Source organism: Mustela nivalis (genome assembly GCF_964662115.1).
Source record: "Mustela nivalis genome assembly, chromosome: 11".
In the NCBI taxonomy this organism is placed as follows: domain Eukaryota; kingdom Metazoa; phylum Chordata; class Mammalia; order Carnivora; family Mustelidae; genus Mustela; species Mustela nivalis.
In genome coordinates, this window is record NC_139030.1 from 105,169,105 (window position 1) to 105,186,655 (window position 17,551).

The 17,551-nt window shown below is 39.4% G+C and overlaps 1 protein-coding gene across 12 annotated transcripts in view; it reads left to right on the top strand.

The window, feature by feature from the left end:
- ANKRD44 (ankyrin repeat domain 44) overlaps positions 1–17,551 on the top strand; it is a 312,848-nt gene that overhangs the window by 287,461 nt on the left and 7,836 nt on the right. For all 12 annotated transcript variants that reach the window (XM_082689038.1, XM_082689037.1, XM_082689042.1 and 9 more), the window contains 6 exons: positions 292–508; positions 3,927–4,014; positions 11,445–11,528; positions 12,859–13,004; positions 13,444–13,526; positions 17,284–17,366. In XM_082689038.1, coding sequence (XP_082545164.1) covers positions 292–508; positions 3,927–4,014; positions 11,445–11,528; positions 12,859–13,004; positions 13,444–13,526; positions 17,284–17,366 — 701 coding nt within the window. The remainder of the gene's footprint in view (positions 1–291; positions 509–3,926; positions 4,015–11,444; positions 11,529–12,858; positions 13,005–13,443; positions 13,527–17,283; positions 17,367–17,551) is intronic.

Below are 17,551 nucleotides of genomic sequence, written 5' to 3' on the forward strand. Positions count from 1 at the left end.
CGGGGCTCCACCTGTACCTTCCTGATTCAAAAAGCCGGTATCTTCCGCTCTAGCTTGAGACCCTTCAAGTTATTGTTCAGAGAGTCTAGAGATGTTGCTAAGATGCTGGTGTGTTTGCAGACTTCTCTGTCATGAATCTTGCTGGGATTGTCCCCCTCTGTCCTCTGACCTATCCCCGATAAGGCCCAGGCGTCCGCTCACTGGGAGCCGAGCCTCATATAGTCACCGCCTTGCTTCCTGCGTCTCTGCCCTTCTGAGATGTGTCTTGTGTTTTTCATTGCGATGCATCAGATTATGACAGGCCACGAGGAGTGTGTGCAAATGCTGCTGGAGCAAGAAGTGTCGATTCTGTGTAAAGACTCCAGAGGGAGGACCCCGCTGCACTACGCGGCTGCTCGCGGCCATGCCACGTGGCTGAGCGAGCTGCTCCAGATGGCGCTGTCCGAGGAGGACTGTTCTTTCAAAGACAACCAAGGCTACACGCCGCTGCACTGGGCTTGTTACAATGGTGAGTGCGTTGCCCTTTGACTGATTCCAGTAGATTCCCTACCTGGCATGGCTGTGGTCTCAGCGGAGGTGAGAATGTACTGTAATGTCCTAAACCATGGTTTCCGATCTTTCTGAACTTGTGATACCTTTTTTCTTTTTTGAGCTCTTCCCTTCATGACCACCATGACGCCCTATTTTTGTCAATCACCAACATGTAACTTGCACTCAGAACCTCCAGTGAGTTGAAGTAACTAATTTTAATCAGGGTTTTTAGTTTACCTGGGTAAAGGAGAGCGCCTACAGGAATTAAAATAATACAGCTAAAAACAAACAAACAAATATGATGTAATAATCTTTTACAGTTGCCAACTAGTATACACATGATTTTTTTTTTTTCGGCATTTCGTTTTATGTCCGATACCCCCTGTTTATTTAATTGCACTTGTTGTTTGGGAGATTTTAAATTTCTCATTTCACGTATTTGAGTAAAAAAAGAAAATGCATACTAATTGGAACATATCGGAAATACAGAAGTGCCTAAAGTTGTCTCCATTTCCAAATTTACCTTCTAATGTAATTCGGTAGGTATCTTTCATAATTTTCCTTTGAGAACAATAAATAAATACAAATTGTATATGCATCTATTTTTGAAAACTAGAATCATGTCACAAATATTAAATAACTTTCTTTTCTGTTACTATTTACGTAAGTTTCTACTGGAGATATTCTCACAGATCGATATGTATCAGTATCCGTGGGTCTTTTTCATGGTTGTCGCAGCAGGCTACGTAGACACACGTGTGAGTGTGTCTACCAGAATTTATTGTTTATTCCTACCAGATCCTTGCTGATGAGCATTCAGATTGGTTTCAGGTTTTTCCTGATTACAAACCATGCTTCAGTGTGTGTGTTCGTATTACAGTACCAGAAATTCTGTCAGTTAAGTTTCCAAAAGTGAAATTATTAGTAAGAGAGCATGTATATTTTTTTATTTTAGTGAATTACACCAAATTGCTTTTCAAAAAGAGTATAAAAGTGTATTACTCCATCAGTAATATAAAACTTGCTACTTTCTTAAGCCTTTCCCAGCTCAAGACAATATCATCTTTTTTAAAATTTTTGTCAGTTTGAAGGACTAGAAACAGGCACCTCATTATTTCAAATTGCATTTCTCTGATAGTGTGTTTATTTATGTATTTGAATTTCCTTTTCCTCTTCTGGACATGACTTTTTCATCTGTTGCCCATTTTTTTCCTATTGAGTTCATCATTTCTCATATGTTTGTAGAAGTACCTTGTCTTAGAAATAGGAACCCTCCACTCGTTATATATGCTGCAAATGTTTTCTCTCTATCATGTGTCTTTGTTCCTTGTTTATGAAACCCTTTTCCATGCAGACATTTTGAACTTTTATTAGTTTAATCTGTCAAATGTTTTCTTTTATTGCACAAAGGTTTCCAATCTTGTTTAAGAACCACCCCCCCATTTTATGTGGATAATTTCCCAAATACTTCTTATTTGGTTTCTATAATTTTATTTTTCCATTTTCAATTCTTCTATTAAAATTTTCACTCAGAAACTCTGATTATTAGGACCAAAAAGGGTTTTGGGATGCTCTCATATATTGACGTCAGACCTTCATTATACTTTCATTATAGTCGTCCTTGTTTCAGTGAGAGCAAGTTTTCTCCTATTCAGCCGTTGGCAGGTTATGATTTTTTTTTCCACTTACTAATGGATGAGAGCTCCCTAACCACCATCTGAGTCAAGCTGTGAGAGCTCTCTAGCACTAGAAAACCTACCGGAAGGGGAAGACACATTAAGAGTGCTGATTACAGACCACATCCTCTCCCGCAGAGCCAGGTGGGGTGGGGAGAGCAGGTCTCTCTGTTCTTAGGCCACTGCAGGTGCACACAGGAAAGGAGGATCTGTCCTTTCCCAAGCAATCTCCTTTCCAGTACAGTCTTCTAGATCTAGGGGTCAAGCTCCCATCTTCCCAGATCCCTTCCACTGAGCACTTTGAATATTGACGTTTGTGCAAGCGTCCCCAGTCCTCCCTACATAGACCTTAGGTTACGATTCATAATGGTCTCCAAGGAATGGTAGGTTTAGGTGCTGCCCTAAGAGAGGTCCTTTGGGGAGGGATTCATACTCCTAGAGGGGTTGAAGTGTTTGGACTATTTGAGTGAGGGTTGGATGTAGTTGGAAAGCTAAACAGTGTAACTTGAATAAAGTTAGGGGATTTTATATTCATTACTTCATATGCCTCTCCATCCTCCTAAAAGCAGTTTCAGCTTTCTTCTCTACAGGTTCAAGAAAGGTGGGACTTCTATTTTAGCACTTAAAATTATCCAATCTACATAATTCTGGGATAGATCATAAGTGAACTCTAATTTAGCGCTAAATTCAGCTGAGAAGAGGTTCAGGGCAATAGTCTGTATTCCAAAGCCAAACAGCATCGCCTTCTTGCTCCTCTTGCTCAAGGCACATTGTCTCACCAACCATAGTTAGGTCTTTTATCAACCAAAAACTCCATGATCCTGTGACATGAGAAACTGAGATTCACAGACCCAAGTGGGTTGCCTAAGTCATATAACAAGTAAGAAGACAGAACTGGGGCCTTACTCAACTCAAAATCGGTTGATTTAGAAACTATTGTCCTTTTGTTGAAAATAATCCCTCACATTCATTAATCTACTTATTAAAAAAATACTTATTGGGTGCATTCTGTTTGCCAGGAATTGGTCTTGGTGCCATTTTATTTTTTTTTTAAAGATTTTATTCATTTATTTGACAGACAGAGATCACAAGTAGGCAGAGAGGCAGAGAGAGAGAGAAGGAAGCAGGCTCCCTGCTGAGTAGAGAGCCCGATGCGGGACTCGATCCCAGGACCCTGAGATCATGACCTGAGCCGAAGGCAGCGGCTTAACCCACTGAGCCACCGAGGCACCCTCTTGGTGCCATTTTAAACCCTTCCATTGTATTTTATAGTCAAAGCCCTTTCACCAGCATTGCCTCAGATACGGTTTTCTATCAATCGCATCTTCTTTCCTGAATTAGGTTGCAGAATTGGAAGTGGGTGAAAGGAGAATTTCCTGTTGTAAACATGGGCAAACTGAGGCATACCTATGCCAGGCATCTCTCTCCTGAGAACTGAGAAGGACCTCGAATCTATTCTACTTGCAAATGAGGTTCCTTCTTTCTCTCTTTCTCTCCTCTAGAACATATGGCCTTCCCTGTTTCATTATGTCTCCAAACACCTGTGAGCATAATTAATGACATTGTGGCATTTTGTTTATTCCGTGGAGAATGACTATTCAGCCAATTCAGGGAAATTCATAAGCCAGAATTCAGTACTTAACAACAGCAACAAAAATAGACTGTGTTGAACAAAATTTCTTTCTTAGAAGCTCTCTAAATTCTGTTGATTCCTTGCAGGTAATGAAAACTGTATAGAGGTACTTCTGGAGCAAAAATGTTTTCGCAAATTTATCGGTAATCCCTTCACTCCACTGCACTGTGCAATGTAAGTAGAAATGCTGGGACTTGATGGTGTTGCCTTAATCCTTTTAACTATATACAGAGAGGTTGCTTCTCTGGGAAGGGACAGGCTTTTACACTATAGGTAAGACCGATGTATTCCACTTTGCAGCTAAAGGCAAATGGGTCTGATAGCAGAGTGTGGTCCTGAGCATTAATGATTTTCCAGGAGCTTTTTGTGGAGTGCCCAGGTTCCCAGGCAGGTCACATGGTACCTGAGAGAAACTACATGAAGGGTTCTGGGTGATTAAGAGGCACATTGCGCCCCAGGTGGGGAGCTCTCCAGAGGTGACACACATTTGTGTACCAAATTCTAAACACAAGTTGGGATTAACAGCAATATACCTATGGATGATTAGAAGACATTTTATGCCAGGAAGACTTTTTGTATATTGTAATTCTCCATTCTTCCTGCGTTATAAGTTCTTTATCGATAAATGCACTTTTTTCTGCCACCTCATGGCATGAACCATCGTTGAGCGTGTACAGTGACTTCAGGGCAGACTTCCGTGGTAGGCCTGGGGGAACGTGGGCTTCTGGGGCCTGCTTCATCTTTGCATTGTCTGCGGGCTTCACGTGCCGCTGATCATTTGATTGAAAGACACTGCAGGCATAAAGCGGATGAATAAAGAAAGTAAGGAGTAAAGGGTAGGGGTGATTTTAAACCTGAAGGAACCATGTCTTTGTCACTTTGGTACCCTCCAAAAATCTAACATGATCCCTTGCATAAGTGGTGTGCAGTAAACTCCTTCCAGGATGTAGGGGTTCTGAAGAAATGCTGGGGTTCCAGTATGTGTGCCTTTAGAACTGTTCAGATGATTAAAGAAGACATTTCAAGTGATACCAACTTTATTTTACACTTCATGAAGCAGACAGTTTCCACTTGCAAGAGATCAGAGAACTGCAGAGTGAGGCAGAAAACCGGAAGTTTCCACAAAATCACAGGAAACAGGGAAGAGAAGGAGTAAGAATACCTGATTACTAGGGTTACGTATCTGGCCTTATTTGAGGTCTTGAAGGAATGGGGCCATCACCCATATCACTTGGTAATTATTCATGAGTTAACTAGATGGTCTGACCTCCGGGAAGATGGAACATTTACAAGAACATGAAACCTGAAAGGTAAGGGGTATTTTGCTGATGTTGTTTCCCAGGATCAGTGGTGCCCGGCCTACTGAGTAGGTTCATATGGGATCAGTTGGCAGTTCTTCCTCCCCACTTTGATCAACCTCTGGTCAACCAAGAGGTTTGGGCAAAGGTGATGTTGCAAGTTATTCTCAGCTACCATTGTCTCTTTGGGTCTCAGTCTCTAGTTCACAGGAGACGATGTCGGGTCTTCATTCTAGTTGGAGGGAGACCATATGTTACCTGGCTTATGGCTGCATCCACTCATCCAGAACCCTTGAGAGAACAGATGAGGAAGATAATTATTAATAGTAAAAGTATTCCTAATGTTTGCAGGCATGCCTGACTCAGGGTCCCCATGAGCCAAACCAACTAGAATTGCAGAAGTTAAAAATAATCCCAGAGAGGACACTTCTTGAAGCCGGTTGTCCTGTTGATCAACTTACGCATTTACTTACTTGTCAAAAATATCAAAAGATTTTAAAATACTTAGTCAAATAGGATCATAGGTCACTGTGCAACAGTGTTTAGTTAACCATTCAACTGAAGTGATACAGATACGGACATTAAAGATAAATAGAGAAAGTTAGGCAATGGCTCAAAAACAAACCAAAAACCTCCATACCTCTTCTAGTGTTAAGAAGACTGGGATTCCTTTTTTTTTTTTTTTTAAGATTTCATTTATTTATTTGACAGACAGAGATCACAGGTAGTCAGAGGCAGACAGAGAGAGAGAGAGAGGGAAGCAGGCCCCCCTCTGAGCAGAGAGCCCGATGCAGGACTCGATCCCAGGACCCTGAGATTGTGACCTGAGCTGAAGGCAGAGACTTTAACTCACTGAGCCACCCAGGCACCCCAAGAAGACTGGGTTTTCTTAAGTAATTAAGGATAAATTAAAAATTTATAAATAAAATATAAATAAACATATAAATATTTTTATTTATAATATAAAAATAAATATAAACTATAAATAAAAAATAAAAATAGTTTATAAAAATAAATTAAAGATTGAGCAAGATAGCCTAAAGCACAGTAAATTATTTTGGTAAGACACAGAATCTCTGCTTTTCAGGAGGGTTACTTAAGAGGTTAATAAAAGGGGCACCTGGGTGGTTCAGTGGGTTAAAGCCTCCACATTTGGCTCAGGTCATGATCTCAAGGTCCTAGGATCGAGTCCCGCATCCGGCTCTCTGCTCAGCGGGGAGCCTGCTTCCTCCTCTCTCTCTCTTCCTTGCTCCCTACTTGTGATCTCAATCTGTCACATAAATAAATTTTTAAAAAAATTTTTTTAAAAAAGAGGTTAAAAAGCAACAAAAGAACTTTACTTACATTTTCTTATTAAAAGCAGATCAATAATCTAAGGGGGGAAAAAAAACCTTTAACAGAGAGAAAACCAAATTCTAATTTTGCACTAGTGTACTTTTGATATTAAAACTCATTTTTTTAAACTTAAGTAAATCCATTCCAATCTTCGCCAGCTTGACCACAGAGAATTCCTTTTCCTAGATTCCTTTTCCACAGAGTTTTACATCCATTCCACAGAGCTTTTATATCCATTCAGATTTTGTCCTTAGTTTTCCCTCTTTCTCATTCCAGAAAAAAACAACAAATAATTATTTTACTTTAAGACAAAATTCCTTTCTCTTTTTTCTTAGCAAATAAATAAATAAACAAAAACCATGTCTTTCATACCTTTCCTTATCCAAAAAAAAAAATACATTCTACTTTTATTATCTATTTTTCTTAAAATCATTTTCTGTCATCCTTACTATTTCTAAATAGTTTTAATTGATTAAAATTTTTAACCCCTAGAATCCTTAATGACTAGTGAAAACTAAGAGGTAAGCACTAGTGAACTGTCAGTTCCATTAGCATTCTGTGGATTAGCAAACACATAAATAAGCTTCCTAATTCCTAGGAGTACATTCTTCTTCATGATCCATATTTCAATGTGTTATAAAACATGTTTACTAAGGGAGCCAAATATCTGTAGTTTCTCTGTCAGAGGAAGCCAAAAGTGGATAAATCTATGTTCGGTGATAATGTTTCAGAGTTTTATATTAATTGGAAATGATCCAGGAGTCAATGAATATGCGTCATTTAAAGTATCTCAGTTTAACTGAGGTTTCCCATTACCAAAAACATTTTGGAAACTATTTTTAAGTATACATACCATAAAGCATAATTGTTGTCAAAAGTTTACTTATTAAGTTTTACCTTACTTATATCTATTTAATTTACTTGTTCTTAATGATTATGTTTAGATCACTCATGAAAACTCTGAGATTTTAACCAGCTAACCATCATTTTAAATTATCTTTCTGATTGACAAATTCTGTAACAGTGATAACATGAGCTTATTTGACCTTTAGTAAACCTAGGTAGAATAAAAGTTTTACCTCTGCATTGTAAGTGCTAATAACTCTGAATACATGCCCGTTTTAATTACACCAACTAACCTAGAACTAGTCTTTGTTTACCAAAGATTAACCCAGATCATTTGAACCTGAAAAACATTTAACTCAAATATAGAAACTCAGTTTCTATATTTCTGAAAATATATATGACTTATGTAAGTGCTCATTTTATTATCTTATTTTATTTTTATTTATTAGGGGGCACAGGGAGAGGGAGAGAGAGAATCTTGAGGAAGCTCCGTACCCAGTGGAGCCCCACGCAGGGGCTCAGACTCACAACCCTGAGATCATGACCTGAGCCGAAACCAAGAGTCAGCCTCTTAACTGACAGGCACCCCAAGTGCTTAATGTTCTTTAAGCCAATTAAATAGAGCTCTTTACGGCTTAATTTTGACAATACCATCTGGAGATAGAAAACAACATAATGTACGTGCATAGACATACATACACACATAGATGGACACGAACAGAAATCTTAATAACTTTTTTTTCTTTTTTCCTTTTTTTATTCACATATAATATATTTATTTGTTTCAGGGGTATAGGTCTGTGAATCATCAGTCTTACATAACTTTTGTTTTTAAATTTTAGGCTTTAAGCAGGTATGATAATGCAAAACTTAACCTAGTTTATTTAAAAAACAAAACAAAAGCACAGATCCAGATTGTGTTTCTAGCAAATGGAATAGGTGAAGGTTATCCGCTCAGATGGCTTAAACTTTCTACTAATATTGAGAAAACTTGAGATTTTTAATTTTTTTTAAATTCCAGTATAGTTAATATATAATGTTGGTTTTTGGGGGTTTTGTTTTTAAGTTTTATTTAAAGTAAATTCTGTGCCTGGTGTGGGGCTTGAACTCAAGACCCTGAGATCAAGAGTGGCATGCTCTACTGACTGAGCCGGCCAGGTGCCCTTGAGTTTTTATTCATATGCCAGTTAGTTAACATACAGTGTTATATTCATTTCATGTGTACAATATAGCGATTCAACAATTCCATACATCACCCAGTGCCCATCAAGACTTAAGATTTTTTATTTCCCTAGTTTCCAAATACCCTTTATTTTTTTTCCTTCTTTTTTCTGATAGCAGTTATCTCTCTGAAATGTGCATTTCAAAGAGAGGGCCTGGAAAGGAGTTCCTGGAGAAGACCAGGTAGAGCTCAAAGGCACAGGGAAGGAAAGCAAGATCCTCCAAGAGGGATTTTCCAATACCTATAAGCCTTTTGAGATGAGTAAGAGAGGTTTGGGATTGGTAAAAAGGATAAGCAAGCTTTTTCTGTTCTTTAAAAACTCAATTTGCAAGGCAAAGAGAGTTGATTTTAATTCCTCAAAGAAAGGGGGCCTGACCTGTTCATCCAACACATTCTCTTTAATTTTCTTCTTTGTATCAAGGAGAAGATCTTCCTTCAACTGAGGTAGAAATCAAACGATTCCTTTGTTCTAGATTTAGAGCTGTTTGTCTTTGGAATTCCCCCCAGTCCCTACCCCTCACCCCATACAGAGCTTCATTTTAGCTTACAGGGAAGGCCTAAAGAAAGTCACTATTAGACTCTGAATACCAGCTGCCTATTTGGCCAACTTCTGACCAGTGGTAAAGCTACTTTAAAAAAAGAAGGGGAAAAAAAGGCAGATAACCAGTATCTTGCCCGGTTTCAGCCAGGATGAACAATACCTATTCCTGGCATCACTGAACAACCCATGAATGCAAGATCCCCTCAAAGATGGTGCAAAAGATGCTACTTTCCCAAGATCCAGAGCTACCTCCCCAAGAAAGTCAAAAGAAAGAAGGATTTAGGACCAACAAGGCCATAGCAGTCCCTGGGAGAGAAAAGGATCAGTAACGAATGGCTCTCTCTCTCACAACCAAATAAACAAGAGTCTGAATTTGGAAAAGAAGGGACAACACGAAATTATACCTTCCCCCCTTGACCAGCCGCCAGAGAGACCAGGAAAGCTGAATCTGGTGAGAATTCTCACCATTTGCCCAACCCTGCTGGTTTTCCCAGGTCCCAAAATGCAGGCTCTGGAGTCAGTGGAGTTTAAAGTAGAGAGTCTTGTCCTGGCATCTACCAGAATTTGGCAAGAATTTTCTATTAATTTTAATTTTACTTCCCCTTAATTGTTAGAATGACTGGTAGCAGTTGATTGGAGAATTGTTTGGTGTCTCGTCAACACCGGAAGGGATCCTTATAGGGGCCCTTCTTTGAGGGTATATGTGGGGGCATTTGAGCCGCTATCAGAGGATTTGCACAAAACCTTCTAGGACGATCTTTCTTCCAGTGTCCTGATGGATTGCAAATGAGACACCAGTTTCTGAGTCAGTGTTTTGATGATGGTGCAATGACGGAAGCCTAGGTGTGGTTTGGGGGTTTTGGCCTTGGAGCAGTTGCAGCAATAAAGCCATTAACTTTGCAAAGACTTGTTTCTGACCCTGTCGCCCCTTCGCAGTGGAAATTCAGGTAGAGAATTCGTAGACTGTGAGCACTGAGGTAAAGAAGGATAGAAGGCAGCAGCAGGAGTCATTTCAGTCTTAACACTCTTTGTTTTAGGTACCTCTTGTGTCTTTAGTTTTTCATTAGCCTTGGCAGTGGACCTTTCAGTGAAGCTGTTTTGGAAGCTTGAAGCTTTTTGGAAGCTTCTGCATACCAGTCACAATAGGTATCCCATTCTGTTTGTTGATCTGGGAACCCTTGCTTTCAAGTATAGTTCTTAAATGAATGATCTTATCTAACTGGAATATTCCCCATGCTGGTCATTGTAGTGCTGGGTCGTGTAAGTAAGATTTTGCCATTTTTGTAGATAACTATGGCGGCCACGGTTTGTGGACATAAAATAAGCAAGTGTTCTGGGAGGCAGAATGCTCTGTTCTCTGAAACTTGAGGATCTCGTTTTTTTAGCGAAGGCTTGAGTCTCTCGGAGCCAAATTAATACCTGAAAGAGATGTGCCACTGGGTTTGGGATCTGTGTGGTGTTGGGATTCAGTGTACCTTGTTGCATGGAAATTTTCTTGAGGTTGGCGAGTGACCCACTGTCAGTCTAACCTGTTCCATAACTGACTTATTCTATGGTGGGAGTCTTAGATGTCTGTGGCGAGCACTCTAATGGCTTTTAAGTGCTCAACCCACGCCCATCCATTTTGTGGCTTTGCCTTCCGAGGTTCTCATTAACTATAGATCGTTTACTCTTCACAAGCTTTCTTTACCAGGGTGGACACCCAAATGGCTTTTAAGAGTTCAGCTCTTCCCTATATAGACATTAATGTGCTATGGGTCAAAACAGTCTGTGGTTTTGTCTTCATTTACAAATCTCCCAGTGGCTTACGCTGTGGGCTGACCTAAAGGTCCCTGTTAGTCTGCTACTGTTGTGGATTCCCACTCTAGCTGTCCCAGAGCCTTTCCTGCATCACATAATCTTTCTGGGAACTTTCCCTTAAAAAGTTTTGGAAAAAGTTTGTTTGGCTTAGAGAGTTACACACAAGGAGGCAGACCTCAAATCCAAGAGTGACCCACCCTTAGCCCTTGGCAGCAAGAGGAACAGTGGACTCAGAGGGTTCGGCAGGTACTTTGTCTCCGTGTCCACTCCTCTAGGCTGTGAGGAGTCAACTTCAAATCCCACCTCGTCACTAAAACGGTTCAGATGGACTCCTGAGAGTGAGACTGCCTGCCTCAGGAAACGTTAAGTGAAATTTATCTGTAGGACCTAAATTGTCTCCTTGAATTATTTGAACAGAACAGAAAGCACAGAGATTTGCACCAGACATTTTTTAATGTGTCTGATTGTTAAATATACGGTGCCTGGGAAGATGGAGTAGGAGGGCATATATAATTTTTTTAAAATGTTAAATTTTTTAATGTAAAATCTATTTTCATTTTAGAATAAATGATCATGAGAATTGTGCATCATTGCTTCTCGGGGCCATAGATGCCAGTATTGTCAATTGCAGAGATGACAAAGGCAGGTAAGTGACCCTAAGGCGGCAGGCCTCTTGTCTTGATCAGTCTTAGTCTCTGCTTTGTGGTTGAAAAGTAGCCAAACACTTGTTACTTTTTAATTGAAAAAGTAACATAAAAGCATGGTTTTTATTTATTTTTTTTTTAATTATTTTATTTCCATAATCTCTATACCCAACATGGGGCTTAAACTTAAAACCCTGAGATCAAGAGTCACATGCTCTACCTTGTGAACCAGCCAGGCACCTCTAAAAGTATGGCTTTTAAAAATTTAATATAATAAAGGGTATATAATTAGGAGAAATTACTCTTAGTCTTTTCTTCCATCTAGAAAACTACCTTAAACTATTCTTTTAAAATTTTTATATCCTCTCCAATATTTTCTGTACATAGCTATAACCATATATGAAAATATATGCTCATGTTCTTTTTATGCAAATAGGAGAATTCTATTGCAGTGCTCTGCTTTTAGTGTATCTTGGAGAACTTTTCATACCAGAATATATAGATTTATCATATTCTTTTTAAAGCTGGATATCACTTCATTGAATGGACAGACATTTATTCAGCCTGCCTTCTTTTATAGAACATTTAGTTGTTTCTAATATTTTATTATGAAACAGCCTAGTATTTTATGTGTCTGTTCACATGACCAAGTATGTCTTGGAGATGAAGTTTTAGATTTATTTTTTTTTATTAAATTGATTTATTTATTTTCAGAAAAACAGTATTCATTATTTTTTCACCACACCCAGTGCTCCATGCAATCCGTGCCCTCTATAATTTTTAATTTTTAATTTAGATTTAATTTTTAATTTTGATAAATAATACAATCTGTGATCTTAGAAAAATCAACTCTCCATATTAGATAATGGGGACTTTTTTATTATTTAAATACCCAATTATCTGCAAATTTAAGGCTCAATTTTGAAAGTATCCTTTTTAAGTAATCTCTACAGCCAGTGTGGGGCTCAAACTCACGACCCCAAGTTCAAGAGTCACGTACTCTACCGACTGAGCCAGACAGGCACTCCAAATCTGAAAATATCTTTATCAAAAATGAGAAGTCACTGGAACTCAACATCAAAGGATCAGTAAAGATGCTGATTTTATTATCAGGGCCACCACTGCCACCCTCCAAATCTAGGGGGCGCCATTCACATAGGTGACCGTTCAGTGTCCACACAGAATGGACTTGAGAGAAGGCCTAATTGTTATTTCTGTAAACTGAGAAGTTTTAAGTCCCTGGGATGACACTGTGCCCATGTTTCTCAGGCGTATACAGAGAGAGTGTTGCGTTTAAAGGGAGCTAGAATCCTATTTGTTTTCCATCATCAGGACACCCCTGCATGCGGCGGCATTCGCTGACCATGTGGAGTGCTTGCAGCTTCTTCTGAGACACAATGCAGAAGTGAATGCAGCGGATAATTCAGGGAAAACAGCACTGATGATGGCGGCCGAGAACGGGCAGGCAGGCGCTGTGGGTATGTGCTCGGCTGGCGGGCTTCGTGCTCAGGCCCAACCCAACCGCAGTAACTTTGTAAAACCGAGAAACCAGTTAGTGTCTTGGTATATGCATGTAAAGAAGGCCAATGTTTTATTTAAGCCACTCGATTCTACTTGCTAATTGTCTTCAGTCCCCTGTTACTTGAGAACTGGTGGACCTTGTCTTTGAACAATAAAAGAACTCAACATTGAGAGACCAAATGCAGCTACAGAATTATTTTACCTGGAAATAACAAAGCTACAAAGATGATTACAATGAATGTCTGTAGACCTTGGATTTCAACAGAACAATAGGGCAATACATTTTTCCTTTTTCTCTTTAAAAACATCAGCTATGATGATGTGTCCATACTAATTTGAATGTGTTATTGTAATTAGCATGTCACCCAAGTAACTCTCTTTTGGCTTTTTCTGTAGATATTTTGGTGAACAGTGCCCTGGCTGATCTGACTGTCAAGGATAAAGACTTGAACACATCCTTACATCTGGCTAGTAGCAAAGTATGTAAATGAATTTGAAACAGTGTTACTTCGGGTTGTAATCATACTCATACCGTTAAACCACTTAAATGCTATCTCAGAAGTGTGTACCATGGCTCTTAAGATGTGCGTTTTCTCAGGGTGTTGTCCACTGTCAGCAGGATGGAAGGGGAAGAAGCCACAGGGCAGACCCACGTAGGGGTTGACGAGGATATGCTTTCCAGGGCATTGGCCACCTCCATTCTTACGCAGTCTGTCTCCTGATGTTGTCACTCCCTCTGTCTCTAGGGGGTGTAGTACCACATCAGAGAGAAAGCCCAAATTCATAAAATTATGAATGAAAAGGGAGAGATCACATCTAACACCAAGGAAGTAGAAACAATCATCAGAAGTTATTATCAACAGTTATATGCCAATAAGCTTATCAACCTAGATGAAATGGATGCATTCCTCGAAAACTATAAACTCCCAAAATTGAACCAGGAAGAAATCAACAACCTGAACAGACCGATATCTAATAACAAGATTGAAGCAGTGATCAAAAACCTCCCAAAAAACAAGAGCCCAGGACCTGACGGATTCCCTGGGGAATTCTACCAAATTTTCAAAGAAGAAATAACACCTATTCTCCTGAAGCTGTTTCAAAAAATTGAAGCAGAAGGAAAACTTTCAGACTCTTTTTATGAAGCCAGCATTACCCTGATCCCCAAACCAGGCCAAGACCCTACCAAAAAGGAGAATTTTAGACCAATATCACTGATGAATATGGATGCTAAGATTCTCAACAAGATCCTAGCCAACAGGATCCAACAGCACATTAAAAAGATTATCCACCATGACCAGGTGGGATTCATCCCTGGGCTACAAGGATGGTTCAACATTCGCAAATCAATCAATGTGATACAACAAATTAATATGAGAAGAGAGAAGAACCACATGGTCCTCTCAATTGATGCAGAAAAAGCATTTGACAAAATCCAGCATCCGTTCCTGATTAAAACACTTCAAAGTATAGGGATAGTGGGAACATTTCTGAACCTCATCAAATCTATCTATGAAAGACCCACAGCAAATATCATCCTCAATGGGAAAAAGCTTGCAGCCTTCCCGTTGAGATCAGGAACACGACAAGGATGCCCACTTTCACCACTCTTGTTCAACATAGTATTAGAAGTCCTAGCAACAGCAATCAGACAACAAAGAGAAATAAAAGGTATCCAAATTGGCAATGAAGAAGTCAAACTCTCTCTCTTCACAGATGACATGATTCTTTATATGGAAAACCCAAAAAACTCCACCCCCAAACTACTGCTCATACAGCAATTCAGCAACGTGGCAGGATACAAATTAAATGTGCAGAAATCAGTGGCTTTCTTATACACTAACAATGAAAATACAGAAAGGGAAATTAGAGAATCGATTCCATTTACTATAGCACCAAGAACCATAAGATACCTGGGAATAAACCTAACCAAAGAGGTAAAGGATCTGTACTCGAGGAATTACAGAACACTCATGAAAGAAATTGAAGAAGACACAAAAAGATGGAAGACCGTTCCATGCTCTTGGATCGGAAGAATAAACATTGTTAAAATGTCTATTCTGCCTAGAGCAATCTATACTTTTAATGCCATTCTGATCAAAATTCCACATCAACTTGGGTTTAAACACAGGTTAGGACCTTAGTTATGTGGCTTCTTAAATACAACCAGGTCCACTTGTTTTCATTTTGTTCCCTTTGAAGACATTGTAATTTATAACACAGCCCCAAAAATACTCTCCTCGGAGGCAAATTAAGTGCGTTCGTGTGCATTTCTACCCTTTGCCCTTTTTTTCCTGGTCCACAGTTCAATGCAAGGAATGTGTTCGAGGTTTTTTGTTTTTCTTTTCTTTTTTTAAGAGCATTGTGTTCACATGTAGCTCAAGATTCCTGCTTCTGTAAAAGATAAATGGTATATAAATATACACAATTTTACAAAAACAAGATCATGTTTTAAAACCTTAAAACCTGCTTTTGTTCCTGAATTGTATTTTATGAAGCTTTTTTTAAAGACTTATTTATTTTAGAGAGACAGAGAGAGTGGGGGGAAGGGCAAAGGGAGAGAATCTTGAAGCAGACCCCCTGCTGAAGCCCGTGAGCTCATTACCTGAGCCAAAATCAAGAGTTCGATGCTTAACGGACAGAGTCCCCCACACACCCCATGAATATCTTTCTTTTAGATATCAAATTATATCACGTTTTAGAAAACGTATGGTATTCTCCTTAAGAATGTGCCATCCTTTATTCCAACCATCCTCAATGGTTAGACATTTGCTTGTTTTCAAACATATGCTACTATAGGTGGTGCTAATTGTAGAGAATTTTTTTTTTAAAGAATTCTTACTTGTTCCTTTAAGATAGATTCCTAAATGTAAAACCATTGAGTCTATAGCTGTGAAGATTTTTCAGCCCAAATGTACCTCTCATAAGATCACAACCATTTACCCTCCACCGGCAGTGCGTGACAAGGACAACTCCATGGACATTTCTGAAACTGCATTTCTGGGGCTCCCTTATAAGGTGTTATAGTGTGTGACTGTAGTTAACAACAGTGGTAGTGGTTGGCGTCAACATGGTAATGGTGTTAAAGGTGTCCTCTGTGGTACCAGATGCTTTGGCCGTTCCTTTCAGCCGTTGTACTTTCTCGCTTCTTGCTCTGGGAAGCCCGTGGAAACCCCAGAAAGGGCTCCATTTCATGAAGTTTATTTCAAAGTGTAGTGTTTTCAGGAAGAGAAGTTCAGTGCTCTTCAAACTTGATTATGCAAAAGGAATCACCAGAGGCTCTTGTCAAAATGCAGGTCTAGAGTGGGGCCTGAGATTCAACGTTTCTGACTCCCAGGTTGCTGGTCTATGCGCCACACTTTGAGGATCAAAGTTAAGGAAACCAGGGCATAGACCTGAAATCGTAGAAGGGTCTCTAGACTTTCCAGTTAATTTTTTTTTTAATTATCAACCATCTCCTTTAAGATACAAGCAGGTATCTTGCCCTGATTGAGGAAGAAAAGAAGGAGCTTTCCTGAGAGTCGTTTCCCAGCATGAAGCAGTCCACAGTGATAAGTGATACTGATAACAGACATCATGGAGATCTCAAGGGTAGATGGGTCCCTGAAGTGGTCAGGGAAGGCTTGAGGAAGGAGATGGGACTTGACATATGTTTAAAAAGTAGCGCTGATGGATGTAAAAGGCTGCTTCTAATTCTCCTCTCTGTTTGCCAGTTGGCTTTGCTGAGCTAGCTTCTGCCTCAGCTCTCTCAACAGTACTGCTGCAGTGATCTTCGAAAGATTAATATATATTTTTTAAAGATTTCACTTTATTTATCTGATAGAGAGAGAGAATGTGAGAGAGGGAACACAAGCAGGAGGAGTGGGAGAGGGAGAAGCAGGCTTCCCGCCCAGCAGGAAGCCCTATGTGGGCCTGGATCCCCGGACTCTGGGATCATGCCCTGAGTGGAAGGCAGCCGCTTAACCGGCTGAGCCACCCAGGCGCCCCACTATATTAATATTTTAGATCAAGTTTACATTATTCAAGTCCTAAGACCTTACCTAGAATCTTTAAGAGTCTAGGGTCCTTTAACCATTTGCTTTTTAGAAGAAAAAGGAATTACTCAGAAAGTTGCCTTATAAAATGTTTTTAGGCAAATGATGTTCAGTTTAAATTTAAAGCCCAATGAAGTAATTTTTCAGGAGCCTTTCTCTGTTTCTGTCCCGTGTTTCTTACCATTTTTTTTTTCTTCATTAGGGTCATGAAAAATGTGCCTTGTTAATACTTGACAAGATACAAGATGAGAGCCTTATTAATGCAAAAAATAATGCACTGCAGACGTAAGTGTGACTTCTAAAGTTTGATTTGGACCCAGATTCATAGTCATTGATTTGGTAAATATTTAGAGTATCCTGTGTACCAGAGAATACAGTGGTGAAAAATACAGACCTGGCTTCCCCTTCACGAAGTTTAGAGTCACATACCTACAAATGCTGACCAAGCTAGACATTTTTTTAAAGATTTT